At 40.8% G+C, this 27,053-nt stretch overlaps 1 protein-coding gene across 8 annotated transcripts in view; it reads left to right on the top strand.

Annotated features, from left to right (window-relative positions):
* GULP1 (GULP PTB domain containing engulfment adaptor 1) overlaps nt 1-27,053 on the top strand; it is a 590,342-nt gene that overhangs the window by 517,714 nt on the left and 45,575 nt on the right. For 7 of the 8 annotated variants that reach the window (XM_075829911.1, XM_075829914.1, XM_075829910.1 and 4 more), the window contains 2 exons: nt 13,444-13,560; nt 15,414-15,506. In XM_075829911.1, coding sequence (XP_075686026.1) covers nt 13,444-13,560; nt 15,414-15,506 — 210 coding nt within the window. The remainder of the gene's footprint in view (nt 1-13,443; nt 13,561-15,413; nt 15,507-27,053) is intronic. The other variant, XM_075829915.1, reaches the window with a different exon arrangement.

Raw genomic sequence — 27,053 nt, forward strand, 5'->3', positions numbered from 1 at the left:
ACAGTACATGTCTTTCACGGCCCACTGGGTCAATATTTTGCAGTCCGATGCACCACCGCAACAATGCCAGGCATTACCACCTCCACGCTTGTATCTTTCTGGTTCAACTCCGGACACCAGGCGCCTACCATCCTCCTCCTCCTACTCCTCCTCCTCCTCCTTGCCCTCCTCAATGGAGGTCTTCCCGTCCCCGACAGGACACAGCGTATCTTCCACTCCTCCTCCCTCCTCTTTTCATAGGTGCAAGGTGAAGCGCCACAACTCTATCTTACACCTGCTGAGCCTGGGCGAGAAAAGCCACACAGGGCAGGAGCTGCTGCTGTGCATCAAGGAGGAAATCGCACGCTGGCTGTCTCCTCTGAAACTCACACTGGGCAACGTTGTCTCTGATAACGGGAAGAACGTTGTGGCTGCACTGCGTCTAGGTCACCTGACACACGCTCCTTGCATGGCACATGTGATCAATCTGGTCATAACACGCTTCTTAAAGTCATATGTTGGTTTGAAGGGTGTGCTGGCCATGTCCAGGAGGGTTTGCGTTCGCTTTAGACGTTCGTATGCATTTAAGCACGCCCTCCTGGACTTGCAGCGTCAAAACAATCTCCCAGAACACAGCCTGATTTGCGACGTTCCAACACGCTGGAATTCCACCCTGCACATGTTGGACCGTCTGTACGAACAGCGGAAAGCCGTGAATGATTTCCTGATGCAGCAGACGGGCAGCGTTTGGAGCCAGTGTAATTTCGAGCTCAGGCACTGGCAGCTGGTTAGAGACGCATGTCGCGTTTTGAAGCCCTTTGAAGAGGCCACACGATTTGTGAGCCGTGACGCTAGCAATGATTCAGTAAAGGATGGAGGAAGGATCACATCTGGCTATGGATGTTGAGGAGGAGGAGGAGGATGAGGATGAGGAAACAGGACCTGAAGAGGAGCTGGATTTGGAGATGGAATCACAGGAAGGGATAGGGGACGAGGCAGCCGCACAACATGACAGTGATGGTGATGACGAGTCTGACGACGACCTTGATGATGGACAAACATGCCAGTATGGGGGCGGAGATGGAACCAACCGGGCCCTCTGAAACGCTGGCCAGGATGGCAAGCTGTGTGCTTCGTTACTTGCGCGCTGACTGTCGTATTGTTAGCATGAAGCAAAGAGATGAGTACTGGATAGCCACACTTTTAAACCCTCGGTATAAAGCCAGAATGGGGGAGTTTTTTGCGCCTTCCGAGAGGGAGGCAAAATTGGCTTATTATCGAGAGAAGCTATGCAGCCAGCTTATCACTGCTTTCAAACGGCAAACACCTGCTGCAAGCACTCTCCGCTCCCCACTGTCTCATCGTTCCACCGCCTCTGGCAGAGCTACCTCTGCAATAGGCGACAGCAGCGGCAGCAGCAGCAGCAGCCAATTCAGTTTGGAAAATATGATGACAAAATTTTTACATCCAATACCCCGACCTGACACACATCGTAGTCACCAAAGGGATGTTCACCATCACCAGGTCCAGCACCTAAACAACCAGGCTCACTCGTACCTGGACTGTGCCCTTTCTCTGTCAGAAATCCTGATCCCAGACCCCATGGACTTCTGGGTCAGCAGATTGGATCATTGGCAAGAACTGGCCCAGTTTGCCATGGGTGTACTGTCTTGTCCACCCGCCAGTGTAGCGTCAGAGAGGGTATTCAGCGCGGCAGGGGGCTTCGTCACCCCTAAGCGAACAAGATTGTCCGCCAACAGCTTGGAAAATCTCCCGTTTCTGAAAATGAATCAAGCGTGGATCGGTGAGGATTTTAAAACCCCTGTGCCTGATGCCACTGATTAGATCTGACATTGCTGCTGCCGCCTGCTACTGCGGGATTCTGTCCTGTCCACTCTTTTTATAATGTGCCGCTGTTGGTGCTGCTACTACTTCTACCACCAATCCACCCTTAGTGCCGTCTGCTACAAGCAGGCCTGCCCCACCACAGGGCTTTGTCCTGTGACTTTCCAGTCTCTTTTAATGTGCTGCTACTACTACTACTACCACTACCCTTGCTGTCCGTTGGCTACCTCTACTACCACCAATACACCTCCACTGCCGTCTGCTGCAAGCAGGCCTGAGGCCTGCCCTACCACAGGGCTTTGTCCTGTGACTGTCCAGTCTCTTTTAATGTGCTGCTACTACTACTACTACTACTACTACTACTACTACCACCACCCGTGCTGTCCGTTGGCTACCTCTACTACCACCAATACACCTCCACTGCCGTCTGCTACAAGCAGGCCTGGAGGGCTTGTGAAAAGCCATTGCTTGTTGCTTTTACATCCATGTATGGATGAACCCCGGCAGGCATCTGCCAATAAAAATGGTACATTTTTGGAGGGCTTGTGAAAAGCCATTGCTTGTTGCTTTTACATCCATGTATGGATGAACCCCGGCAGGCATCTGCCAATAAAAATGGTAAATTTTTGGAGGGCTTGTGAAAAGCCATTGCTTTTACATCCATGTATGGATGAACCCCGGCAGGCATCTGCCAATAAAAAGGGTACATTTTTGGAGGGCTTGTCAAAAGCCATTGCTTGTTGCTTTTACATCCATGTATGGATGAACCCCGGCAGGCATCTGCCAATAAAAAGGGTACATTTTTGGAGGGCTTGTCAAAAGCCATTGCTTGTTGCTTTTACATCCATGTATGGATGAACCCCGGCAGGCATCTGCCAATAAAAAGGGTAAATTTTTGCAGGGCTTGTCAAAAGCCATTGCTTGTTGCTTTTACATCCATGTATGGATGAACCCCGGCAGGCATCTGCCAATAAAAAGGGTACATTTTTGGACGGCTTGTCAAAAGCCATTGCTTGTTGCTTTTACATTACATCCATGTATTGATGAACCCCGGCAGGCATCTGCCAATAAAAAGGGTACATTTTTGGAGGGCTTGTCAAAAGCCATTGCTTGTTGCTTTTACATCCATGTATGGATGAACCCCGGCAGGCATCTGCCACTATAAAGGGTAAATTTTTTGAGGGCTTGTCAAAAGCCATTGCTTCTTCTTTTACCACCTTATAGGTATGAACCCTGGCAGGCATCTGCCGCCAAAAATGGTTAATTTTTGTACCTTTTTTAATAATGCATTAAGCATACAACATGCACAAGTGCAGTGGTTTCTGTTAGTTATCACCGTGTCCCATCCGTTTTCCTATAGCCATACATGTTGGCGTAACTTTGACACTAACTTTGCCTTAAAGACAGCTCAAAAGTACTTGGATACACTCATGGGTGACCTAAGAGTGTTATACAGGGCTTCTAGGGCTTTTAAACAGTGTTATACACGGTTTTTAGGGGCTTTCTTGTATTACAGGTTCGGTCAGAACTAGTTCAGTCCGAATCGAACTTTTTCATGAAATTCGGCGAACCAGCCGAGCCGAACTTTTCATAAGTTCGCTCATCTCTATATATGACGTAAAGAAAACATGAGGTCTTTAAGAAACACGCACACACAATGTTAACTAGGTTTAGGAATTTCAGATTGCTCATAGAGATTCACTAAGATGTTTAATGGTCAAATTGATCTGGATTATCATATCTGAAATGTCTCAATAATGCAGCATCATGCTTTGGGCCTCTAACTTCAATCGATCTTATCTCACCATAGAAGTTACATTTTTAAAAAAACGATGTCCTTTAGGCACTGGATTACACAGAGAGAATTGTACCTTCACATATTGCAATATCTGCTCAGAAAAAATTCACATCCCCCTGCATACATCTTCATTTAAATATGGAAGGGATATTTCTATCATGAAGAATAGGCTCCTCTGATTAAGACATCTTATACATCCTCTTTTGGTGGTCACCAATTACAGAAATAAATAGTCCCAAAATGACTAATTAGAAGTTAAATTGGCACCACTTCTAAAATGTTCCATCTCTTCTGGTAGCCTTCTAGGTCACTGACATAGTACCAAGAAGGCTAAAGTCACACTTTTCCACCTATGTGACTCTTTCTGTTTTAGAGGTGAAAACATAGGGGAGCTTTGTACCCTAACATAGTCCACACATCTCAGATCTGCACCTTGCCACAATTACTTACAAAGTTCTCAGCCGATCTAACCTCACACACGCCGTCCTTAAGTAGACAAAGGGATAACACAGCAGAGCACACATCCTCTAAAGAATTCAGTCATAAAATTTTTGCTCTGCTAGATGTTCTCTGGTCAACTGTATGTGCTATTATTGTAAAGTGAAAGTGTCTAGGTGTAGAAATGGCTTAGATTGAAGCAGTAGAGCATGGAAACTCACGGAGTTGGGCCACCGGGTGCTGCATGACTCATTAAAGAATTCCAAACTGCCTCTGGAAGTGACATCAGTGCAAATGGGAACATCATGAAACAGGTTTTCATGCAAGGTCACCAGGTGCAATGCCAAGTGTCAGCTGGAGTGGTATAAAGTATGCTGCCACTGAACTCTGGAGCAGTCAAAACTGACGTAATGAATCACAATTCATTATCTGGCAGTGTGATGGAATCAGCGTTTGGTGGATGTCAGGATAATGCTACCTACTGAACTACATTGTGCCTACTGTAAAATTTGGTGGAGGAAGCAAAATAGTCTATGGATTTTTTTCAGGGGTTTGGCGAGATCTGTAACGTGAACCTAGATTGTGTATGGCCCTGGCAGGGTTGTCGCGGAATATATGGTATGGAGATGGTGTGGAGACCAGCAGTAGGGGCAAAAAAGTCTTTACTCAGGTTGGTGTTGCAGCACACCCAACCACAACAGACAAATAAACATTTCTGTACACTTCTGAGAGGTACAGTCTCTTAAGTACAGGTTGCAGTTGGTTCAGGTCGGCTTATGATGAGCAGTTGCCTTACACTTGTCAACAGAGTCAAGAACACTCTTCCCTGATACAGGGCCACATACTGAACGGATCTCCAGTCTACTTGCACTAGTCCTCAACTGGCTTGCTGACCTGCTTGCGGCTCTGCTCTACTCACACTTACCATCTACAGGGATTCATCACACACAAGTGGGGAGGCTACTGCCTGTCACCTCCTCTGGACACAGCGGCTCTTATGACACAACGGCTCCTAGACCACACAGACTCTGGCAATCAGTTTGTTCCACTTGCACCAATAGCAGCTCCAGCAGCTTCATTTTCTCTACCAGCTTGTTCTTAAAGACTTTGCCCCGACGCTGAACACTAAAGGGCGGGAACATCACTTTTCGTTATGGTGCTGAAAATATACTTCCTTAAATGGTGTCCGGGCCCCAGTGCACAAAGCAAGGTCCATAAAGATATGTTTTAAAGAGTTCATTGTAGAGGAACTCAAGTGACTTGCACAGAGCCCTGACCACAACCTAATTGAACACCTTTAGGATGAATTGTAATGTCGGTTGCCTGTCAAATTTTCTTGTCCAACATCAATGCCTGACCTCATACATGCTATTTGGTTGAAGAGGCACAAATTGCCACAGACACTCTCCAAAATCTTGCGGAAAGCCTTCCGAGAAGAGAGAAGGCTGTTATAGCCAAAAAATAGGGTCCAATTCTATGTTAACATCCATGGGTCTGGAATGCGATTTCCAAGATCAACACCATATAGGTCAGTTGTCCACATACTTTTGGCCATACAGTGTATGTTACAAAATAAATTGTAGAAAATAACATAGGAACTTAGACAGTAAAAATGTTCTACGGGGCAGTGTAGCACACTTCGGGCTTGGATCTAATTTTCATAACATTAACAGCTTTTTAGTTACCAAAATCATATTTTATACCCTGCTACATATTTCCAGACACTTTCTCAGTAATTCAACTAATCTAAGAGCAGTGTCGGACTGGGGTTCCATGGAACCAACAGAGAAATTACATTTTGAGGCACACCCTCCTTCTATATAAAAACAATGCATATTCAGTCCTAACCCCTTGACACACCATGACGACACTGTACGTCATGGTGCAGTGGTTGAAGTATGGAATGGGCTCACGGGCTGAACCCGCTTCATATGCTGCGGTGTCAGGTGTGTATTACAGCTGATACCTCGCACTAAAGACGAGGAACAGAGAGAACTCTGTACCTGGCCTTTTAACCACTTAGATTGGTCGACCACGAAATCTAAGCCATTAGAAAGTGAGGGGTGAAGCGATCTTGGGGTGCCAATGGTTGTCATGGCAGCTGGGGTCTCTGGCAGGGCTTAACAGGAGCCTGTAAAAATGACAATACACAGCAATACATTTTTATTGCAGTGTATTGTACCAGCGATCTGACGATCACTTGTATAAATCCCCTAGGGGGAATAATAAAAAATTCTAAAATTTGTAAAATAAACTTTTTAGTAGTGTACAAAAAAAAAGTTAAAAAAACAAAACATTTTTCCTCTAAAATAATGTAAAAAATAAACAAAATTGGCATCACCGCTTCTGTAAAAGTTCAAACTATTACAATATAACATTATTTAACCCAGCACAGTACATTATATGGTACTTTATAGTGCCAATAGAAACTACAACTCCTCCCATCAAAAGTAAGCATTTACAACACTCCATTGACTGAAAACTAAAATAGTTATGGCTCTTGGAAGGCAGGGAGTGAAAAATAAAAAAAATAAAAAATACGAAAAATGGCTTGGACTACAAGGGTTTTAATTTTGACATATCAATGTATGAACTTAAGCAGTTTTTGATGCTTCCTGAAGCAACACTTTTCTACTACGATGCTCAGATATTCCATAAATCAGTAAATCCCACAGAATTGTTGAATGAGGGTTTAATATACAGGAACTGTCTGATTACTTGTGTGTGCTTGTTACATAGTAACATAGGTTGAGAAAAACCCAGGTCCATCAAGTTCAACCCTTCTCAATAAATTACACGACATTCATTTCTAGATTAATTATAACTCTCAATGCCATTTGTCAGTAAATAATCATCTAGCCCTTTTTTCACTGCTGATATAGTATCTGCCATTTCCAACTCTTGGGGTATGGCATTCCATCGTTTGACTACTGTAACTGTAAAGAATCCTTTCCTATATTGATGTCTGAAACGTCTTTCTTCCACAAATGGCTGTCCACTAGTCCTTTGTAAAGTCCTTGGAAAGAACAAATTATGTGATATTTCTTTGTGTTTACCACACATATATTAAAACATGTTAATAAGATCACCTCTAAAGTGTCTTTTTTCCAAGCTGAACAAGCTCCCATCCCATTTAATAATCTAGTTGTCTGTCTTTGAACCCTCTCCAGGTCTCCTATATCCTTTTTACATTGTGGAGCCCAGCTATATTTGGACACGCATGCACAGCTAGATTCAGCCGGTGCTCTGATGATAATGCTCAGAAATCATGCTGACATACAATACAAATAAACAATGCTTCCATAGCATACACATAAATAGTACAACCAAACATATACATAAAAATGACATATACTGTTCACCTAAATACTACTGCTATATAGTGTGTTTATAAATAATATCGCTATATACTGTATGCAAAAATAATGTTGCTTTATACTGGATTTATAAATAATCCCACCATATACTGCACACAATGATTGCTGTGTGCGGCTCTGGAGTGTAGTTGTGGTGAAAACAAACGTGGCCTAATCAGAAGCAATTGCATTAGTAGTGGTGGACCCACCAGAGGATGCCCCGGTCCCCTTAAAAAGCCAGAATGTTGCTAAGAGACACGGCAGTGTATATTTACTAGCCCTTTTTTGGACCTCACTGTGAATATTTAGTCTGGAAACAGGAAAAGTAATGGAGTTTCAGGCTTATGCCCGAACGGCTGGTAGTACACCCTTAATCCTCTGATTGTAGTGGCTTAGGCCGTCCTGAGGGGTGGAGTCTAAGGTAGCCCTTGTCTTCACTCTTAACCCCTCACAGAGGTATGTCCTTTGCTGCAGTGTACGCCTTATCTCATTTTCTACAATTAGTAGCCACTGACTACAAAAACCAGACGGCTGAGACAAGGTCAAGCTCAAGAATAAAGGCTTTGTTGTTCTTGTACAGCCTAATAGCAAGTGTACGGATGAAATACTGACCTATCACAGAAGAGTAGATCCTTGTTTTAGACGGAATAGAGATGAGACTGCTGAAGAGTTTCGATAAAGTTCCTAGAAAATCTTTTTTAAAGGTACCCAGAAAGTCAGAGAGTTTGGATATGGGTAGATCTCCAGGCTCCCACAAAGCCAGGGCTTTCACAGAAAAACTAGTATAGGCGATCTTGTATTGATCGGTTGTAAACTGCCAGGACAAAAATTGAATATTACACTGGTTATTAAAGTCACGACATGGCTTGGGGTCATTTTGATCTTGTTGTTCATTTATTAGATTAAGCCCTACGAGAACCATGATGTGATAGTAATGTCAAAAGTATGAAAACTGTCACTCTCCAGTGACATGTCTTAACCCCTTGAGTACCCAGCTCATTTTGGCCTTGAGGACCAGACCCATTTTTTCAAATCTGATGTGTCACTTTATGTGGTAATAACTCTGGAATGCTTTTACCTATCCAATTGATTCTGAGATTGTTTTCTTGTGACATATTGTACTTTATGTTAGTGAAAAAATTTGGTCGATAAATTCATTGCTTATTTGTGAAAAACACGAAAATTGTGAGAAAATTTGATGAAATTATGATTTTTCCAATTATAAATGTATCTGCTTGTAAAACAGATAGTAATACCACACAAAATAGTTACTAATTAACATTTCCCATATGTCTACTTTATGTTTGCATCGTTTTTTGAACATCCTTTTATTTTTCTAGGACGTTAAAAGGCTTAGAACTTTAGCAGCAATTTCTCACATTTTTAAGAAAATTTCAAAAAGCTATTTTTTTCAGGGACGAGTTCAGTTCTGAAGTGGTTTTGAGGGCCCTATATATTAGAAACTCCCATAAAAGACCCCATTTTGAAAACTGCACCCCTCAAAGTATCCAAAACAGCATTCAGAAAGTGTTTCAACCCTTTAGGCGTTTTACAGGAATAGAAGGAAAGTAGAGCTGACATTTTCAAGTTTAATTTTTTTTTACAAAATTCATATGTAATAAAAAAAAATCTGTACACAGAAGGTTTTACCTGTGAAACGCAACTCAATATTTATTGCTCAGGTTCTGCAGTTTTTAGAAATATCCCACACGTGGCCCTAGTGTGCTAATGGACTGAAACACAGGCCTCAGAAGCAAAAGAGCACCTAGAGGATTTTGGGGCCTCCTTTTTTCAGAATATATTTTAGGCACCATGTCAGGTTTGAAGAGGTCTTGTGGTGCCAAAACAGTGGAAACCCTCAAAAGTGACCCCATTTTTTAAACTACACCCCTCAGGGAATTTATCTAGGGGTATAGTTAGCATTTTGACTCCACAGGTATTTTGCTATATTTATTGGAGTTAGTCTGTGAAAATGAAAATCTACTTTTTTTTCTGGAAAAACGTAAAAATTTCTAATTTTTGCAAGAAATAAAGGAGAAAAAGCACCCCAACATTTGTAAAGCAATTTCTCCCAATTACGGAAATACCCCATATGTGGTAATAAACTGCTGTTTGGACCCACAGCAGGGCTCAGAAGGGAAGGAGCGCCGTTTGGATTTTGGAGCTTTGATTTTACTGGAATGGTTTTCGGTGCCGTGTCACGTTTGCAACGCCTTGGAGGGACCTAAACAGTGTAAATCCCCCAAAAGTGACCCCATTTTGGAAACTATACCCTCAAGAAATTTTTCTAGTGGTATAGTTAGCATTTTGACCCCACAGGTTTTTTGCTGAATTTATTGGAATTAGTCTGTGAAGATGAAAAGAGACTTTTTTTTGGAAAAAAACTGAATTTTCTAATTTTTATAAGGAATAAAGGAGAAAAAGCACCTCAACATTTGTAAAGCAATTTCTCCTGATTACGGTAATACCCCATATGTGGTAATAAACTGCTGTTTGGACCCACGGCAGGGCTCAGAAGGGACGGAGCACCATTTGGATTTTGCAGCTCAGATTTTGCTGAATGAGTTTCTGGGGGCCATGTCGCATTTGCAGAGTCCCTGAAGTACCAGTACAGTAGAAATTCCCCAGGTGTGATCCCAATTTGGAGACTATATTGGAGACTATAAGAATTAAATTAGAGGTGTAGTGAGCATTTTGAGCCCTCATGTGTTTTATACATTTTATTAGAATTGGTCCGTGAAAATGTAATTTTTTTTTTTTCCAATAAGACACCCCAAAATGTGTTACACAATTTCTCCTGAGTAGGGAAATACCCCATATGTGGTTGTAAAAGGCGATTTGGACATACGGCAAGGGTCTAAACTGAAAAATCGCAATTTCGTTTTTGGAGTGGAGATTTTACAAAATTTTATTTTTGACGCCATGTTGCATTGCGCTGAGGTACCAGTACAGTGAAAACTCCCGAGAAGTGACCCCATTTAGGAAACTACACCCCTCAAGGAATTAATCTAGAAGTGTAGTGAGCATTTTGGCCCCCAAAGGTTTTGCAGAAATTAGTGCACAGTGGATGTTGCAGATTGAAAATTGCCATTTTCCACAGATATGCGCTATTTCAGTGCCCAATGTGTTGGGCCTAGCTTGTACCACTGGAGACATAAGCCCCATAAATTGTTAAGCGGTTCTCCAGAGTACGGTAATACCCCATATGTGGTCATAAACTGCTGTTTGAGCACACTGCCAGGCCCAGAAGGAACGCCATTTGGCTTTTGGAGCGCAGATTTTGCTTGGTAGTAGTTTTGTTTAGTGTTTTACTGGTGTTTCAGTTTATAATGTGGGGGCATATGTAAGCTGGGCGGAGTGCATCAGGGTATATGTAAGCTGTGCAGAGTACATCAGGGTATATGTAAGCTGGGCGGAGTGTATCAGGGTATATGTAAACTGGGAGGAGTACATCAGGGTATATGTAAGCTGCGCAGAGTACATCAGGGTATATGTAAGCTGCACGGAGTACATCAGGGTATATGTAAGCTGTGATGAGTACATCAGGGTATATGTAAGCTGGGCGGAGTACATCAGGGTATATGTAAGCTGCACGGAGTACATCAGGGTATATGTAAACTGGGCGGAGTACATCAGGGTATATGTAAGCTATGTGGAGTACATATGGGTATATTTAAGCTGGGCGGAGTGCAACAGGTCATAATAGGATGATGTAATAATGGGGAGAATGAATAATAAAATTAATTATCCATGGATAGTGACATACGCTTTGAACCAATCCTTTATGCACGGCCGGATTATTGGGTGCAGGAGTCGCACTTCTAAAGGGTGTCTGTGGTGTTGTACAAAACATCCGCACTCCAGAATTGCCTAATCTTTAACTTCTTCACTAGCCCCATATGTAGCACAGACCCCAAAATGTCATAGTTTCCGCTGCATTTACAGGGTCTACCAGTGGGGGCTGCAAATGATGACGTGGGGTTTTAGGTGAAGAACTGCTGCACATATAAATTAGTTTGGGCCGTCGTTTTGCATTATTGCGTTCCAAGAGTCATAACTTTTTATTTTTCTGTTGACGAGCTGTGTGAGTGCTTGATTTTCACGGAACGAGCTGTCGTTTTTATTAGTATCATTTTGGGGTACATGCGATAATTTGATCAGTTTTTATTCCATTTTTTCTGAGGTGAGGAGACCAAAAAACAGAACAGAAATTCTTTCACTGTTTTTCTTATAATTTTTTAACGGTGTTCTCTGTGCAGTATAAACAACATTTTTACTTTATTCTGCGGTTTGATACGATTATGGCAATATTATATGTTTTACTACTTTTACAAAATAAAAACACTTTTTTCTAAATAAAATGTTTTAGTGTCACCATGTCCTGAGAGTCATAACTTTTTTATTTTTTTGTCGACGGAGCTTTGTGAGGGCTTGTTTTTTGCGTGCCACACTGTCGTTTTTATTGGTACCATGTTTGGCTACGCGCAACTTTTTGATCACTTTTTATTACATTTTTTTGGAAACAACGTGACCAAAAAAGGAAATTCTGCCATTGTTTTTTATTGTATTATTTTTACGGTGTTCACCGTGCGGGATAAATAATATGATATTTTTTTAGGTCAGGCCGATACAAACGCGGCGATACCTATTATGTCTATTTTTTTTTTTTTCATTTTTTCTAATTCTAAAAGACTTGATCAGGGAAACAGGGCGATTATTGGTTTTATTACGTAAAACGTTTATTTATTTATTTATCTAAAACTTTTTTTTTCACCTTTTATTTTACACTTACTAGGTGACTGGAAGATCTTATCTTCTGATCCCCTGCACAATACACTGCACTACTTCTGTATGTACTTGTGTAGTGCAGTGTATTGTAACTGTCACTTTACAACTGACATTTGAGCCTATTACATCCCAATTAAATACATCACTTAAATGCCGCTGTCGCTATTGACAGCGGCATTTAAGGGGTTAAACTACAGCGATCGTAGAGAACAATGATCGCTGTTGTTGGAGTGGTATGTCGGCTGTATATTACAGCCGACACCCGATGAAGATGGAGCGCGCACAGCTCCTGTGCCCGCTTCATCCTCAGGGCGTTACTATATGCCCATTTTCGGGAAGGGGTTAATAAAAATAGTGTTGTTTTTTTTACACAGCTTTCTCTGATGGATCTCACAGAAATGAGATCAGAGAAAGTGACAGGAGCTTTCTCCTGTAGACGACGTCACAGACGGCTGTGATTGGTCCGTCTCTGAAGACTGACCAATCACAGCAATCGCCGGCATGGGGGACTGCTAATTGGTCCCCAGGCCGGTAACAGAGACGGTTAGCTGTCAATGACAGTTGCCGCCGCTGTTATATCACTATGTGATTTCACATAGTGACAGTTTATTCCTTCTCCGCAATAGTTCGGCGAAGGTCCGCTGCAATGAGCGGCCCTCGCCATACTATTGCGGAGAAGGTACGCAGCGGGTTAAACTCTGGTCTGCTTTAAACCACGGTCCAATACATCCAGAACAGTAATAACATTTCATAAAGTCAACGTTTATTTCTCCCAAATCAGAAATGTAACCATGTTGTCACCAGTTGCATAATCATTTTCATTACAGGTAAGTTAAATTATTTGCTTCATTCAAGATACAGAAGGAATCACAGACAAGTCAAAAATGATTCTGTAGTTTTTCTTTCTTTCTGTCAATTAATATTCTCATTTAGAAGCAGAGAATAAAGTGTCAGAATGACAATGTGAGAATGACAATGACATAAAAAATATAATCGGAGGCCATACTATGGCGTTTCATTTTTCAGATCAACAGAAGCAAATCCACCCATTACCCACCAGTTCCAAGTTTTACACTAAAAACACATTTCTTTTATTAATATAAATAGGCACTTTCTATCTACAACAATCCTTGTTTGTTCAAGGGATGTATTAAATATTTTGTGAAAAATGACCAAAAAGAAGACAAAAGTACTGTAAATTATTTGTAAACAGTTCTTTATTTCATTGCTTTATTAAAGGCTGAAGAGATAACATTAACAATTGGTCAAGCCTTTGATCTAGCATACAGAAAGTTCCTTGAGTCTGGAGGAAAAGATGTTGAGGCAAGGAAACAAATAGCAAGCTTGCAAAAAAGGGTAAGTCCTGTGATGTTACTGCTTGATCTGCAGAAGAACTGTATGCCGCTGTTAAATTCACACATGTATGTATCTTTGCCAAAGAGGCTTTTATTAAAGCAATATGTATCTATTTTAATAAAATTTATTTTTGGATTAGGGAATCAGAATGGCTTAAATTTATAGCCGTGAATTAATAAAATATTCTTCCATATATAGATTGCATTTATATCTAAAAGCTCTTTTATCCAAAAGTATTAATGTACAGTATGGTAGTCATCGGCCTGATACATAAAAAAGGCGACGGTCTGTTTTACATTACCTGCCTAGGGCAGCAGTGGTAAATCTTTGATCCTCTACCTTTCAATAAAAATCTGGAAAGTCACATTCAGGCCTACTGCATTATTTTTTGTATTGTCCATTAAAATCCATGTGCTGAATGATGATTCATATGTTATGACCGATGTAATTATGAGAATATAAACAACCCTCTCAATGCAAAGTACAGGGAATCTTGGGTAGCACGGGAAATGGTCATTAAAAGTAGTGGCGGTTATTATTCTCGCCCAACATTATTACAGCTGGAAAATAGGTAACTCCAAGCTCTCCTCCAAAGTCATTCTGTAGGAGGATCTAATGGGTGTTGCTAGTGAGAACAAGATCAACATTTTTAAACATTACTGCAGGGTGTAGCACCCTACCTGAGTCTTCTTCTGAAAAAGGCACCTGTGCGTGGAGGCAACGCACAGAATATTTCAAAATTATAAAACCTTTGATTCCCACTTTTGATCTGGTCATCACTGGCAGTGCTTGTTAGATCAATCTTAGCTTCATAAATCTACTGGTTCCTGATTCTTTTGTCTTTGTCGTGTCTGGAAAGAGGAGCTGCAGCCAGACACCGCTGTTAAAAAAACGCTTTTTAGAGTTGTGCCTTAGTTTCCACAGCCCAGCAAGGTGAGCACCCGTACGACTGGCTAAATCTGTGTTTTTATTTATATTATTGATCCAAACAATTCTGCACTATGGAGCACAGTGTGTTTTTTATAAAGTGCCGTGTTTTTTAATCTTTCAATCTATTATGTAAAAGGGTTGTCTTTAACTAGATTTTAATTTATAGGGGTGCTCCTGCCCCATTCCATTCATATACCCTAACAGGGCACATGCAAATAAGTTGTCTGAGCCCCTTTCAGTAGCAGTAAGGAGAGATAATTTGTAGAAAGATCATATTTAGAGCAGCAAAACAGAGTTTATTCATGAGAGAGTCCTTCAAGCATGTCCTTCAGACATCATAATGAATAACTCATACAAGCTTGCTACTTGCTAGCCACTACCCGAATAAGTTCGGTTGGTTGCATAAGAACAGGCCTAGCTCCCAGAAGTGACCAAGATGGATCTTCATGCTCTTGTAAAGACCAGCATGGCAATATTCTATGCTATTAAAGTGCATAATGACTTTATCCATCTATATATATATATATATATATATATATATATATATATATATATATATATATATTGTACATACAGTAAATATGAAATTCTGGAATCCTTTTCAATTTTGCTACAGGCCTACCCTCCATAGTGTAGGTCACATAGTATATGTAACATATATAATTTATCACCTAGGGACCTACACTATGCAGAGTAGGCATGTAGCAAAATTTCAATGGATTCCAAAATTGTAATGGATAAATAGGATTACCCTTTTAAAATTCACTTAGACTTCAGACGGCTAAACGTATGTACAACCTCCTCTTCTATATGTGGCTCTGTATTTTATTATATAGAAAATCAATACTACAGGATACATGAATAGCTGCACTATTTTTTATTTTTTTTTACGTTTTTTAATGTCGGATGTGCTTATATTGCAGATACAGGAACTAGAGACTGAAAATACAGAATTAAAATATAAAGTGCAAGATTTGGAGAACCAGTTAAGAATAACTGACCTAACTTCCTCACCTGTAAGGAATATATCATACTCTTAATTTGACTATGTATAATAGATAATTTTTTTTTATATATAAATAAAGGTGCTTAGTCATAATCTGAAAAACAAAGTAACTATATAATATACATTTAATTTATATTACATATATTTCCAGTTCTCAGTATGTACCCAACAATGTAAACAATTAATGCTTTTCAACCTGGGTGTCATGGCTACATTCATGTATACAGTTAGGTCCAGAATTATTTGGACAGTGACACAATCTTCATGATTTGCGCTCTTCATGCCACCACATTGAATTTGAAATGAAACAACTGAGATGCAATTGAAGTGTAGACTTTCAGGTTTAATTCAAGGGGTTGAACAAAAATATCCTGTGAAACGTTTAGGAATTGCAACCATTTTTCTACACAGCCTCCTCATTTCAGGGGCTCAAAAATAATTGGACAAATTAAGATTACCATAAATAAAATGTGTTTTTCTTAATACTTTGTAGAGAATCCTTTGCAGGCGATGACTGCCTGAAGTCTGGAACCCATGGACATCACCAAACGCTGGGTTTCCTCCTTTGTGATGCTTTGCCAGGCCTTTACTACAGCTGTCTTCAGTTGTTGCTTGTTTGTGGGTCTTTCTGCCTTAAGTTTTGTCTTAAGCAAGTGAAATGCAGCTCCATCGGGTTGAGATCTGGTGATTGACTTGGCCATTGCAGAATATTCCACTTCTTTGCCTTATAAAACTCCAGGGTTGCTTTTGCAGTATGTTTTGGGTCATTGTCCATCTGTACTGTGAAGCAAAGTCCAATCAACCTTGCAGCATTTGGTTGAATCTGAGCAGAAACTATATCCCTGAACACTTCAGAAGTCATCCTGCTGCTTCTGTCTTCAGTCACATCATCAATAAACACTAGTGACCCAGTGCCTTTGGCAGCCATGCAAGCCCATGCCATCACACTGCCTCCACCATGTTTTACAGAGGATGTGGTGTGCTTTGGATCATGAGCCGTTCCAAGCCTTCTCCATACTTTCTTCCTCCGATCATACTGGTACAGGTTGATATTAGTTTCATGCTGTTCCAGAACTGGGCTGGTTTCTTTAGATGTTGTTTGGCAAAGTCTAATCTGGCCTTTCTATTTTTGAGGCTGATTAATGGTTTGCAACTTGTGGTGAACCCTCTGTTCTTCACTTGGGTAGATGTTGTGAAGGGGTTTTTCTTCACCATGGAAAGGATTGCGATCATCCACCAGTGTTGTCTTCCGTGGACGTCCAGGCCTTTTGAAGTTCACAAGAACACCAGTGCGCTCTTTTTTTTTTTCAAGAATGTACCAAACTGATGATTTGGTCACTGCTAACATTTGTGCCATCTCTCTGGTGGATTTCTTCATTTTTTTCAGCCTAACGATGGTCTGTTTTACTTGCATTGAGAGCTCCTTTGACCTCATGTTGTGGGTTCACAGCAACAGCTTCCAAATGCAAATGTCACACCTGGAATCAACTCCAGACCTTTTACCTGCTTAATTGTTGATGGATTAACGAGGGAATAGCCCATGCAGCCCATTAAATAGCTTTTGAGATAATTGTCCAATTACCTTTGTTCCCTTGAAAAAGAGGCAGCTACATATTGAAGAGATGTAATTCCTAAACCCGTCCTCAAATTAGGATGTGAATACCCTCAAATTAAAGCTGAGAGTCTGAACTTTAAAGGGTTATTCCCAAGTTGACCCATTTTTTTTTATTATTCAATGTTACATATTAATAAATAATAATTTTCCCATAAATATGATTTTTGCCAGTCAAATGTTATTTTTTATTTAATCAATTTCAATCTAAAAAGTTCTTCTTTATTTTTACTAAATGTGTGTTTCTATTACTTTTCACCAGAGCGCTACAATGATTATAAACCATATATAATTAAACAAATGTAAGTAAATTTAGGAAGGTACTTACAGAGCCAACACAATGTGCTTGTTACAAAAGGCTCACAAAATTATCTCTATATTATAATGTAAAGATAACATAGGGAGAGCAAGCGCAGTGTGTGTCTGATAAGAGGTATGACTCTTATAAGCGGTATTCCGGCAAGACAGTGTGCACGCGTCGCTATAGAAGAGAGAGGAGAAAAGGGAGAAGTGCGCAGGCGCGACAGAATGAAGAAAATGGTGGTGGGGGTCGTTTCCATAGAAACGACTGGCACAACTAAACTAATGACATGCGCTATAGAGGAGGGCATACCTTACAAATGCTGCACTACAGAAAACAGAAGGTATATATAAAGATGTTTGTTTTTACATTTCTAGGTCTTTGAACATTGAACGTTATGTTGTAAATAACCCTTTAAGCCCATATTGATTATATAACTGTAGATTTAATACGTTTTGGTAAACAGCTAAAATGCCAAAACTTGTGTCACTGTCCAAATAATTCTGGACCTGACTGTATGTGTATATACAGTGAAGGAAATAAGTATTTGATCCCTTGCTGATTTTGTAAGTTTGCCCACTGTCAAAGACATGAACAGTCTAGAATTTTTAGGCTAGGTTAATTTTACCAGTGAGAGATAGATTATATATAAAAAAAAAAAACTGAAAATCACATTGTCAAAATTATATATATTTATTTGCATTGTGCATAGAGAAATAAGTATTTGATCCCTTTGGCAAACAAGACTTAATACTTGGTGGCAAAACCCTTGTTGGCAAGCACAGCAGTCAGACGTTTTTTGTAGTTGATGATGAGGTTTGCACACATGTTAGATGGAATTTTGGCCCACTCCTCTTTGCAGATCATCTGTAAATCATTAAGATTTCGAGGCTGTCGCTTGGCAACTCTGATCTTCAGCTCCCTCCATAAGTTTTCGATGGGATTAAGGTCTGGAGACTGGCTAGGCCACTCCATGACATTAATGTGCTTCTTTTTGAGCCACTCCTTTGTTGCCTTGGCTGTATGTTTCGGGTCATTGTCGTGCTGGAATACCCAGCCACGAGCCATTTTTAATGTCCTGGTGGAGGGAAGGAGGTTGTCACTCAGGATTTGACGGTACATGGCTCCATCCATTCTCCCATTGATGCGGTGAAGTAGTCCTGTGCCCTTAGCAGAGAAACACCCCCAAAACATAATGTTTCCACCTCCATGCTTGACAGTGGGGACGGTGTTCTTTGGGTCATAGGCAGCATTTCTCTTCCTCTAAAGACGACGAGTTGAGTTAATGCCAAAGAGCTCAATTTTAGTCTCATCTGACCACAGCACCTTCTCCCAATCACTCTCAGAATCATCCAGATGTTCATTTGCAAACTTCAGACGGGCCTGTACATGTGCCTTCTTGAGCAGGGGGACCTTGCGGGCACTGCAGGATTTTAATTCATTACGGCGTAATGTGTTACCAATGGTTTTCTTGGTGACTGTGGTCCCAGCTGCCTTGAGATCATTAACAAGTTCCCCCCCGTGTAGTTTTCGGCTGAGCTCTCACCTTTCTCAGGATCAAGGATACCCCAAGAGGTGAGATTTTGCATGGAGCCCCAAATCGATGTCGATTGACAGTCATTTTGTATGTCTTCCATTTTCTTACTATTGCACCAACAGTTGTCTCCTTCTCACCCAGCGTCTTACTTATGGTTTTGTAGCCCATTCCAGCCTTGTGCAGGTCTATGATCTTGTCCCTGACATCCTTAGAAAGCTCTTTGGTCTTGCCCATGTTGTAGAGGTTAGAGTCAGACTGATTAATTGAGTCTGTGGACAGGAGTCTTTTATACAGGTGACCATGTAAGAGCTGTCTTTAATGCAGGCACCAAGTTCATTTGGAGCGTGTAACTGGTCTGGAGGAGCCTGAACTCTTAATGGTTGGTAGGGGATCAAATACTTATTTCTCTGTGCACAATGCAAATAAATATATATAATTTTGACAATGTGATTTTTATTTTATTTTTTTTAATATAATTTATCACTCACTGGTAAAATTAACCTAGCCTAAAAATTCTAGACTATTCATGTCTTTGACAGTGGGCAAACTTACAAAATCAGCAAGGGATCAAATACTTATTTCCTTCACTGTGTATGTATATATATATATATATATATATATATATATATATATATATATATATATAATATTTCTTGTAATCTTTACTAGATATACTAACATGCAAGCATAATATTATACATTTGGAAATGTTACTCAAGCCAAAAGATGTGATTTTGTAAACAAAAACGACGCTATCACTGTAGACACAGATATAATATATACTTGTGTCTGGACATTGCCATGACAGCCACAATGAAAACATGAATTGTTTATGATTTTGGCTGCATGGATTGAAAAACAATGAACTAAGATTTTTGTTTCAAAGATTCTCTTAGCTTTTTTTTTTATGAAATAGCCTCATAGATTGAAATACTAATATAATGATAACTTTCTTACCAACTGTAGCTTTGTGATTTAAATGGAGTCAAGTTGAAATCTTGACTGGACTGCTTGCTGCTAATTGTGGATTTTATTACAGTTAATCCATTGCTGCAACTGTGTCACTAGAGTTCTGTAGAATTGTACCAGTGAAAAGGGGAGGGTGGCATCTAAAAGTGAGCATTTTTTTGCATATTATTGCATTATATATTTTTATTACAGTCACCATAATAACCAAATAGTAGCACCATATAGTGCTTCACCTACACAGCAGTCCTATATTGATATGTCAAATAACTAAACAGTACTGTATAGTGCCAATTAAGTATAACAGTGTCCACACATCAGTGTCATACAGTGCTGGCATAACCGGATGATTATTAAGCATGATTCTTTCCCTCAGCCGAGCCCACATATGGTGCCACAAAGCAGAATGAAAGGAGCACATATAGGTGGCAATTTATTAAAACTGGCCTTTTTATATACCAGTCTTAATTAAAAGAATGTTGCAGTATGTTGCGACACTTAATAAATTAGTTGCATCTCTAGCCATTCATGCGCCAGAAAGCATTGAGGTGGAGTAGATTTGTGCTATAATTTATGCCAATTTTCTTGCTTAAATTATGGTAAATTTATACTATATAGAGTCTTTAGCGTAGCTAGCGGGGCGGCAGAGGGGGCGGTGGCCACGGGCCCACCGAAATGATAGGGCCCAGGGCCTGTCCCTCAGCGGCGGTGTGTCCCGGTTTCAACTGTATCTGCGTCCTCAGGATGCTGATACAATTGAATCCAATGCTGGAACAAGAAGCTGAGGGCTCCTTGCTCCAGTATTCACTGTATAATGCCAGCTCCAGCTGTGAGCGGCTCGACACAGACGGGCGCGATGTAGTGACATCATGACGCCTGTCTGCGCAGAGCCACACACTGCACAGAGCAGAGGAGCAGAAAGATCTCCTCCACTCGTCGTGGGAACAGGGATAGGTAAATATTTATTTTATAATTTTATTATTAGGCACTATGGGGCAGTATACTGTGTAGTAACAACTAAGGGGGCATTATAGTTGGTATTGGGGGGCCACAAATGTGCATTATACTTTATGAGGGCAGCTTTTGGGGCATTATACTGTATGGGGCAGCTATGGGGGCATTTTACTGTATGGGGCAGCTATGGGGGCATTATACAGTATGGGGCAGCTATGTGGGCATTATACTGTATGGGGCAGCTATGGGTGCTGTATACTGTATGTGGGCAGCTATGGGGCGTTATACTGTATGAAGCAGCTATGGGGCATTTACTGCATGGGGCAGCTATGGGGACATTATACTGTGCAGGGGCAGCTATGGGGGCATTATACTGTGTGGCGGCAGAAATGGGAGCATGATACTGTGTGGGAGGAACTATAGGGGCATTATACTTTATCGAGCATCTATGGGGCATTATACTGTGTGGAGGGCAGTTAAAGGGGCATTTTACTGTCTAAGGGCAGCTATAGTGGCGTTATACTATATGGGGCAGCTATGGGGCATTATACGGTGTGGGAGGCACTATAGGGGAATTATACTATGTAGGAGGCACTATAGGGGCATTATACTGTTTGGGAAAGCTATAGGGACATTATACTGTGTAGGGGCCCTAATAGGTCATTATGCTATGTAGAGGCAGCTATGGGGGCTTTATTCTGTGTGGAGAGGTACTATAGGGGCAATATACTTTGTGTTGGGCCACTAAAGGGTAATAATACTGTGTGTGGGTCACTGGAGGGGTCATTATACTATGTCGGGGGCACTAATGGGTTTTTATACTGTGTGGGGGCAGCTATTGGAGCATTATTCTGTGTGGGGGGGAACCATAGGGGCATTATCTTGTGTGAGAACAGCTATAGGGGCATTATTCTGTGTGGGGTAGCTATTAGGGCATTATACTGTGTGGGGGCATCTATAAGGGCATTATGCTGTGTGGGGGTCACTAAGGGGTCATTATACTGTGTGGGTTGGGGCCCACTCAGATGTGTTTCGCCCCCCCCTGTGCTAAAGTCCTAGCTACGCCACTGTATAGAGTAAAATATTTACGTGGTAATTAAATGTGGATGTTCACTTTAGACACAAATAGGTCACATGATAGACACACAATAGAAGAAAAAAGGTGGTTGTGATCCTCCACAAGATGGTTCCAGGGCACATTGCTTCTCCTTTTGCGATCAATGAATTCTCTAACCCGTGTGAGGTAAACTTAACTTCAAAGTAAGACCACAGGGCATAGAAAGTTACAATAAAGAAAGCGTCATAAAAACTGAGAAGCTCAGAAGGCTATGCAACAAAAACAATGTAGACAAGCAAACTCTTTATTATAAATCAGACCTCGGGCCTCTTGCACACAGCAAAACCATGTGCACGGAGCCTGTATGGTGGCATACGGAGTTCCTATGGTTTCTGTATTACATAGGGTTGAGCTTTAGAAAAAAAAAATCTCAAAATGCATCTCAAAAAAAGAATATGCTACAGAAACTTCTAGTGTGACTGTGTTACTTGGTCAGTAAAGAGTTTTGCTAACATGAAATATCTCTTGAGAATATGTCTTATTTGCTTTATTTTTCCCTAAGCGGTTTCTGAAAATGAAATTTTAATTAAAGACAATGCTTCAGCTAGAACCAGCCAGTTCCCACAAATTATTTGTGGTTTTAGTGATGTTTCCCGAGCATAGCTGAAACATGCCAAAACCATGCAGTCAACTCTTTATAGTTGGGAAAATTGACTTCAACAATGACACAACAGTGGTCTGCTTTTATCTCTTGTTGTTAGGAATACAGGACTATGATCATTACTAAAAGAGATGGATTTTATGAGTAATAGTCTGCTTTCCACATGTCAGCCTGAGATTCAGCATATGCTTAATGAGGTCAATTAAATTTAGCATTGTCCTTTTCTCTACTGTAAGCACGAAAGATTAAAGATTACCGTATGAGCCCAACATATATGATTCGGTAACAGCTTCCTTCAAATAACAATACTCAATAGTGCATTGGAGTTTTTAACTGTACAATACATTGATACTAAAGCAACTTAGGCTCTAAGGGGATGTCAGGCATTTAGTTACTTAGTCAAATAAAGTTAGTATAGTTGAAAAAGAGATATGCCCATCAAGTTCAACCGGAGAGGGAGAGAGGACGTGGATAAAAGCAAGAGGGAGGAGTAAATTAACCTATTAATCCAAATAAAGGCAAAAAACCCATAAAGCATAGGCAAATTTGCCTTTAAAGGGAACTTGTCAGCAGTTTTAAGCCCTCAGTAATGCTGGCAGTTCTACACACAGGGTGGGGAGTGCAGTGTAACGATACTTTTGTTGTCGGTCATGCAACTTGCATGAACAAAAAATGTAATTTTTCATGTCCCCGGAACCGAGATCGAGAGTGACACTTTGCTCTTAGTGACGGCTCTAGCGGTCTCCTGATTGGATGCTAAAGCCGTTGCTCAGAGCAGAGGAGAGTGGCATTCAACATTCAGTGAAGAAAGTCTAGGTATGTTTATGCTGCACTCTCCACCCTATGAGGGCACAAAACTGCTGACAGGTTCTCTTTAAAAGAAAAAAAAATCCTGTTCTGGCCCCATGTGGAGATCAGACTGGATCAAGATTTCAATGAGGATTTTATAGGTTTACATGATAACTGATGTTATTTTCTTTAAAAAAGAATCTACACTTTTATATTTCCTGTGCTACTTTGCACACTTTTCAGCAATTCTAATAATATCATATACATTTAGATTTTTATTCACAAATCAGAAGTTTATCAAATAATATTGGACCAAAGCAGTGATGATGCCCAAAGCAATGGGAGTAAGTATGACTAACCGTTTATAGTGGGCCGCCTCCTTAATTCCCTAATAATAATAATCTTCATCAGTTCTCAGCATTGATGTTAATTTTTTTCTATAAAACTTCAGCCCCATTTAAATCAACCATTACAGAACCTTTCCTTGATTTTCATCACTACTATCTATCAAAGTGTCATTTCCCTGATGAATAACATTTTGGTTTTGTTTCTGGGCAGAAGCAGTAGCCTTCATAGGAGAAGCCAAGGGAGGGACTGTTTCATGTGCTAGTTGAGATCACAGCTTGATCACATGGAGGTGTTTACACTTCTTTCCATCTCTGACTGATGGTAAGAAACACTTGCCAAAGGGCAGTGATCACATTGCAATATGTGGCAAACACTCCAGATGAAGTAAATACTAATAAAGTTGCTCTTAAGACCAGGACACTTTGCAGAAATGCTTGAATTTATTGAGTAGTTTATTTAATGAGCGATGTAATGTGATTGGAACTGAATGGCTTAAAAAAGATACATAGAACCAAAACAATTCTCCAGTGTTAAACTATACCCTATTCTCATCCTATCTTAGATAGGTAGATTTCTTCTGAAAAACGCAACAGAATTCTATTGCAAAAAAATTGTGTGCATGCAGTGCATTGGGCTTGGTTCACACCAGCGACGTTGTATTCAGTTGTTCTGCTCCATCAGAGGAGCAGAACAAAGGAATAATGGAGGCAACGATTATGTTGCACCACAGATGCCACCGGCGGCCAAAGGAACCCATTGACTTTACTGGGTTCCATCGGCTTTCCGTTGATGTGTCTGTCATTGTACCGTAGACAATAGCGCAGATCTCTGCCAGATCTGCGACGGAGGCCCCTAACGGAACCTCCAACGCAGATGTGAATAACGCCTTATGTGTTGAGAAACTTTATATGAATACCTAGTTTTGAAATGTGTTAGACAAAAATGGGTTAGCTAAAAAGAGTCATAATAAGTGGCAAATATATTAAAAACATATTCCATTTCTTGATGCAATTTACTGGTGTACATGTATGCCAGCCAACGAGGTGGCTTAAGGGAGAGAAAAGTATCCAACATGCCTACCGAGTTACACCAAATATATTATGCCATGTGTGCCATTTTGATACATTTTGCGCAATTTGCACAATTTTCACAATTTCCTCTGACTTGTAAATTCATATATCCTACAACACTATTAATAAATGACCCCCACAGACCTTCTACAGTTGTAGAACTGCTGCAAATGATCAAAGAGTAATAGTTTAAAACCTGTTCATAAGGAGGGAGGTAGTGTTTTTGTCTCCATCCATATTGCCTGCAATTCTATGAACCTCTGTCGCACAGAGCCACAAATCTATTCTATTTCTGCTGCACTCAAAATGAAGTGCAAATGAAGAACTCATGTACCATGGATTCTTTTTGACCAAAATATGGATGAGACAAAAAAGTAACAAAAAAATAAATATGGATGTAGTCCAGGGGACACAAAATAGTCCCGCTCCCAGTAGTTCTTCTAAAATCCACAAAGGTGAAGTGAATTTTCTATTATAGAAAACCAGTCTTGGATCAAAAAGTAACTCAAATGGTCTAAGGCTGGGTTCACACGTGGCGGAATTTCACTTGAATTCCGCTGCGGACATTCCGCAGCGTTAATCCGCAGCAGAGCCGTTTCTCCATTGACTTCCACTTCTATTTAGAAGTGTTCGTTTAGACGATGCGTAAAATTCCGCTGCGGAGCATAGGCTGCGGAGCGGAATTTGGTGTCCGCAGCATGCTCTGTCTGTTGCGGACCAGTGGCGAACTGGTTGCGGACTCATGGCGGAATTTTTCCATTGACTTCAATGGAGATTCTAAATTCCGCAATGAAGTCCGCAGCTGTCATGCACATGTTATGTGTGCTGCGGATGCGTCTTGCTTTTTTGCCATGACATTTCTTCATTCTGGCTGGACCTATGTATTTCTAGGTCTACAGCCAGACTGAGGAAGTCAATGGGGCTCCCGGAATTACGGGAGCGTTGCTAGGAGACATCAGTAAATAGTCACTGTCCAGGGTGCTGAAAGAGTTAAGCGATCGGCAGTAACTGTTTCTGCACCCTGGACAGTGACTACCGATCCCAATATACAGCTACCTGTAAAAAAAATAGAAGTTCATACTTACCGAGAACTCCCTGCTTCTGTCTCCAGTCCGGCTTCCCAGGATGACGTTTCAGTCTAAGTGACGGCTGCAGCCAATCACAGGCTGCAGCGGTCACATGGACTGCCGCGTCATCCAGGGAGGTCGGGCTGGATGCCGAAAGAGGGACGCGTCACCAAGACAACGGCCGGTAAGTATGAAATTCGTTTATTTTCACTAGGGAAAGTGCTGTCCCTTCTCTCTATCCTGCACTGATAGAGAGAAGGGAAGCACTTTTCCCGCAGTCCGCAGCAGCTAGTCCGCATCAATTTACTGCACATTTTGGGCAGATCCGCCGCAGAATCTGCAACGCAGATTCTGTGCGGCATTGATGCGAACAGTTGCGGAGGAAATCCGCCACGTGGGGGCATGCCCTTAAGGTCTCGTTAGGCTAGATTTACACGGGCGTTGCGCATCTCGGACGTGAAAAACTTTCGTTTTTCACGTCCGAGGTGCATCCGTAGTCTGCGCTGTGGGTCGCGATATCACGCATCCCCCATAGACGAGTCTATGGAGGAATGTGTGAAGCGTGAAAAAATAGGACATGTCCTATTTTCTCACTGACCCTTCACACTGTCCGTTGAAACAAATAGACGTATAGTATAACACATTAGTTTGAATAGGGCCTTACTGTGTGAAAATCTACTAGTAGTTGGATATTTTAAACACTTAATAACCAGAGTGTTTTAAAACTAAATTACATGACACTTTTTAGCGCTTTTGCACATGGTGGTTTGAGATACCTAATTTTTTTATTTGTTGGGCTACTGAAGTAATGTTTGTGTCACTTTTTTTAAATTTCAGTTTTATTTAATGATATCTGAGAGAACAGTGCAAACAGGGAATATACGTTGGGGAAGGATGATCTGAAGTCCACGCATGGACTACTGAAGCATAAAGTTGTTAGGTTGAATAAAAACCATAAACAGAGAACAAATAATAAAGAGCTTATGGCTACGAGCAGAGCAGACATACAGCATAAATAAAAAGCATACATACATGAATAAGAATAGTATATATGACCACAGGTACTCGCACGTATATCGTTCCAGTACTCTTTACATCTGACGAGAGCAATACAGTTTATTAAATTGAAAAGTGCCTGACAAAACAAAAGCAAAGCTGTTGGACCTAGAGAAAGAAGAGGGCTATAGGATGATTC

The sequence above is a fragment of the Rhinoderma darwinii genome, chromosome 6 (assembly GCF_050947455.1).
Source record: "Rhinoderma darwinii isolate aRhiDar2 chromosome 6, aRhiDar2.hap1, whole genome shotgun sequence".
Taxonomy (NCBI): Eukaryota; Metazoa; Chordata; class Amphibia; order Anura; family Rhinodermatidae; genus Rhinoderma; species Rhinoderma darwinii.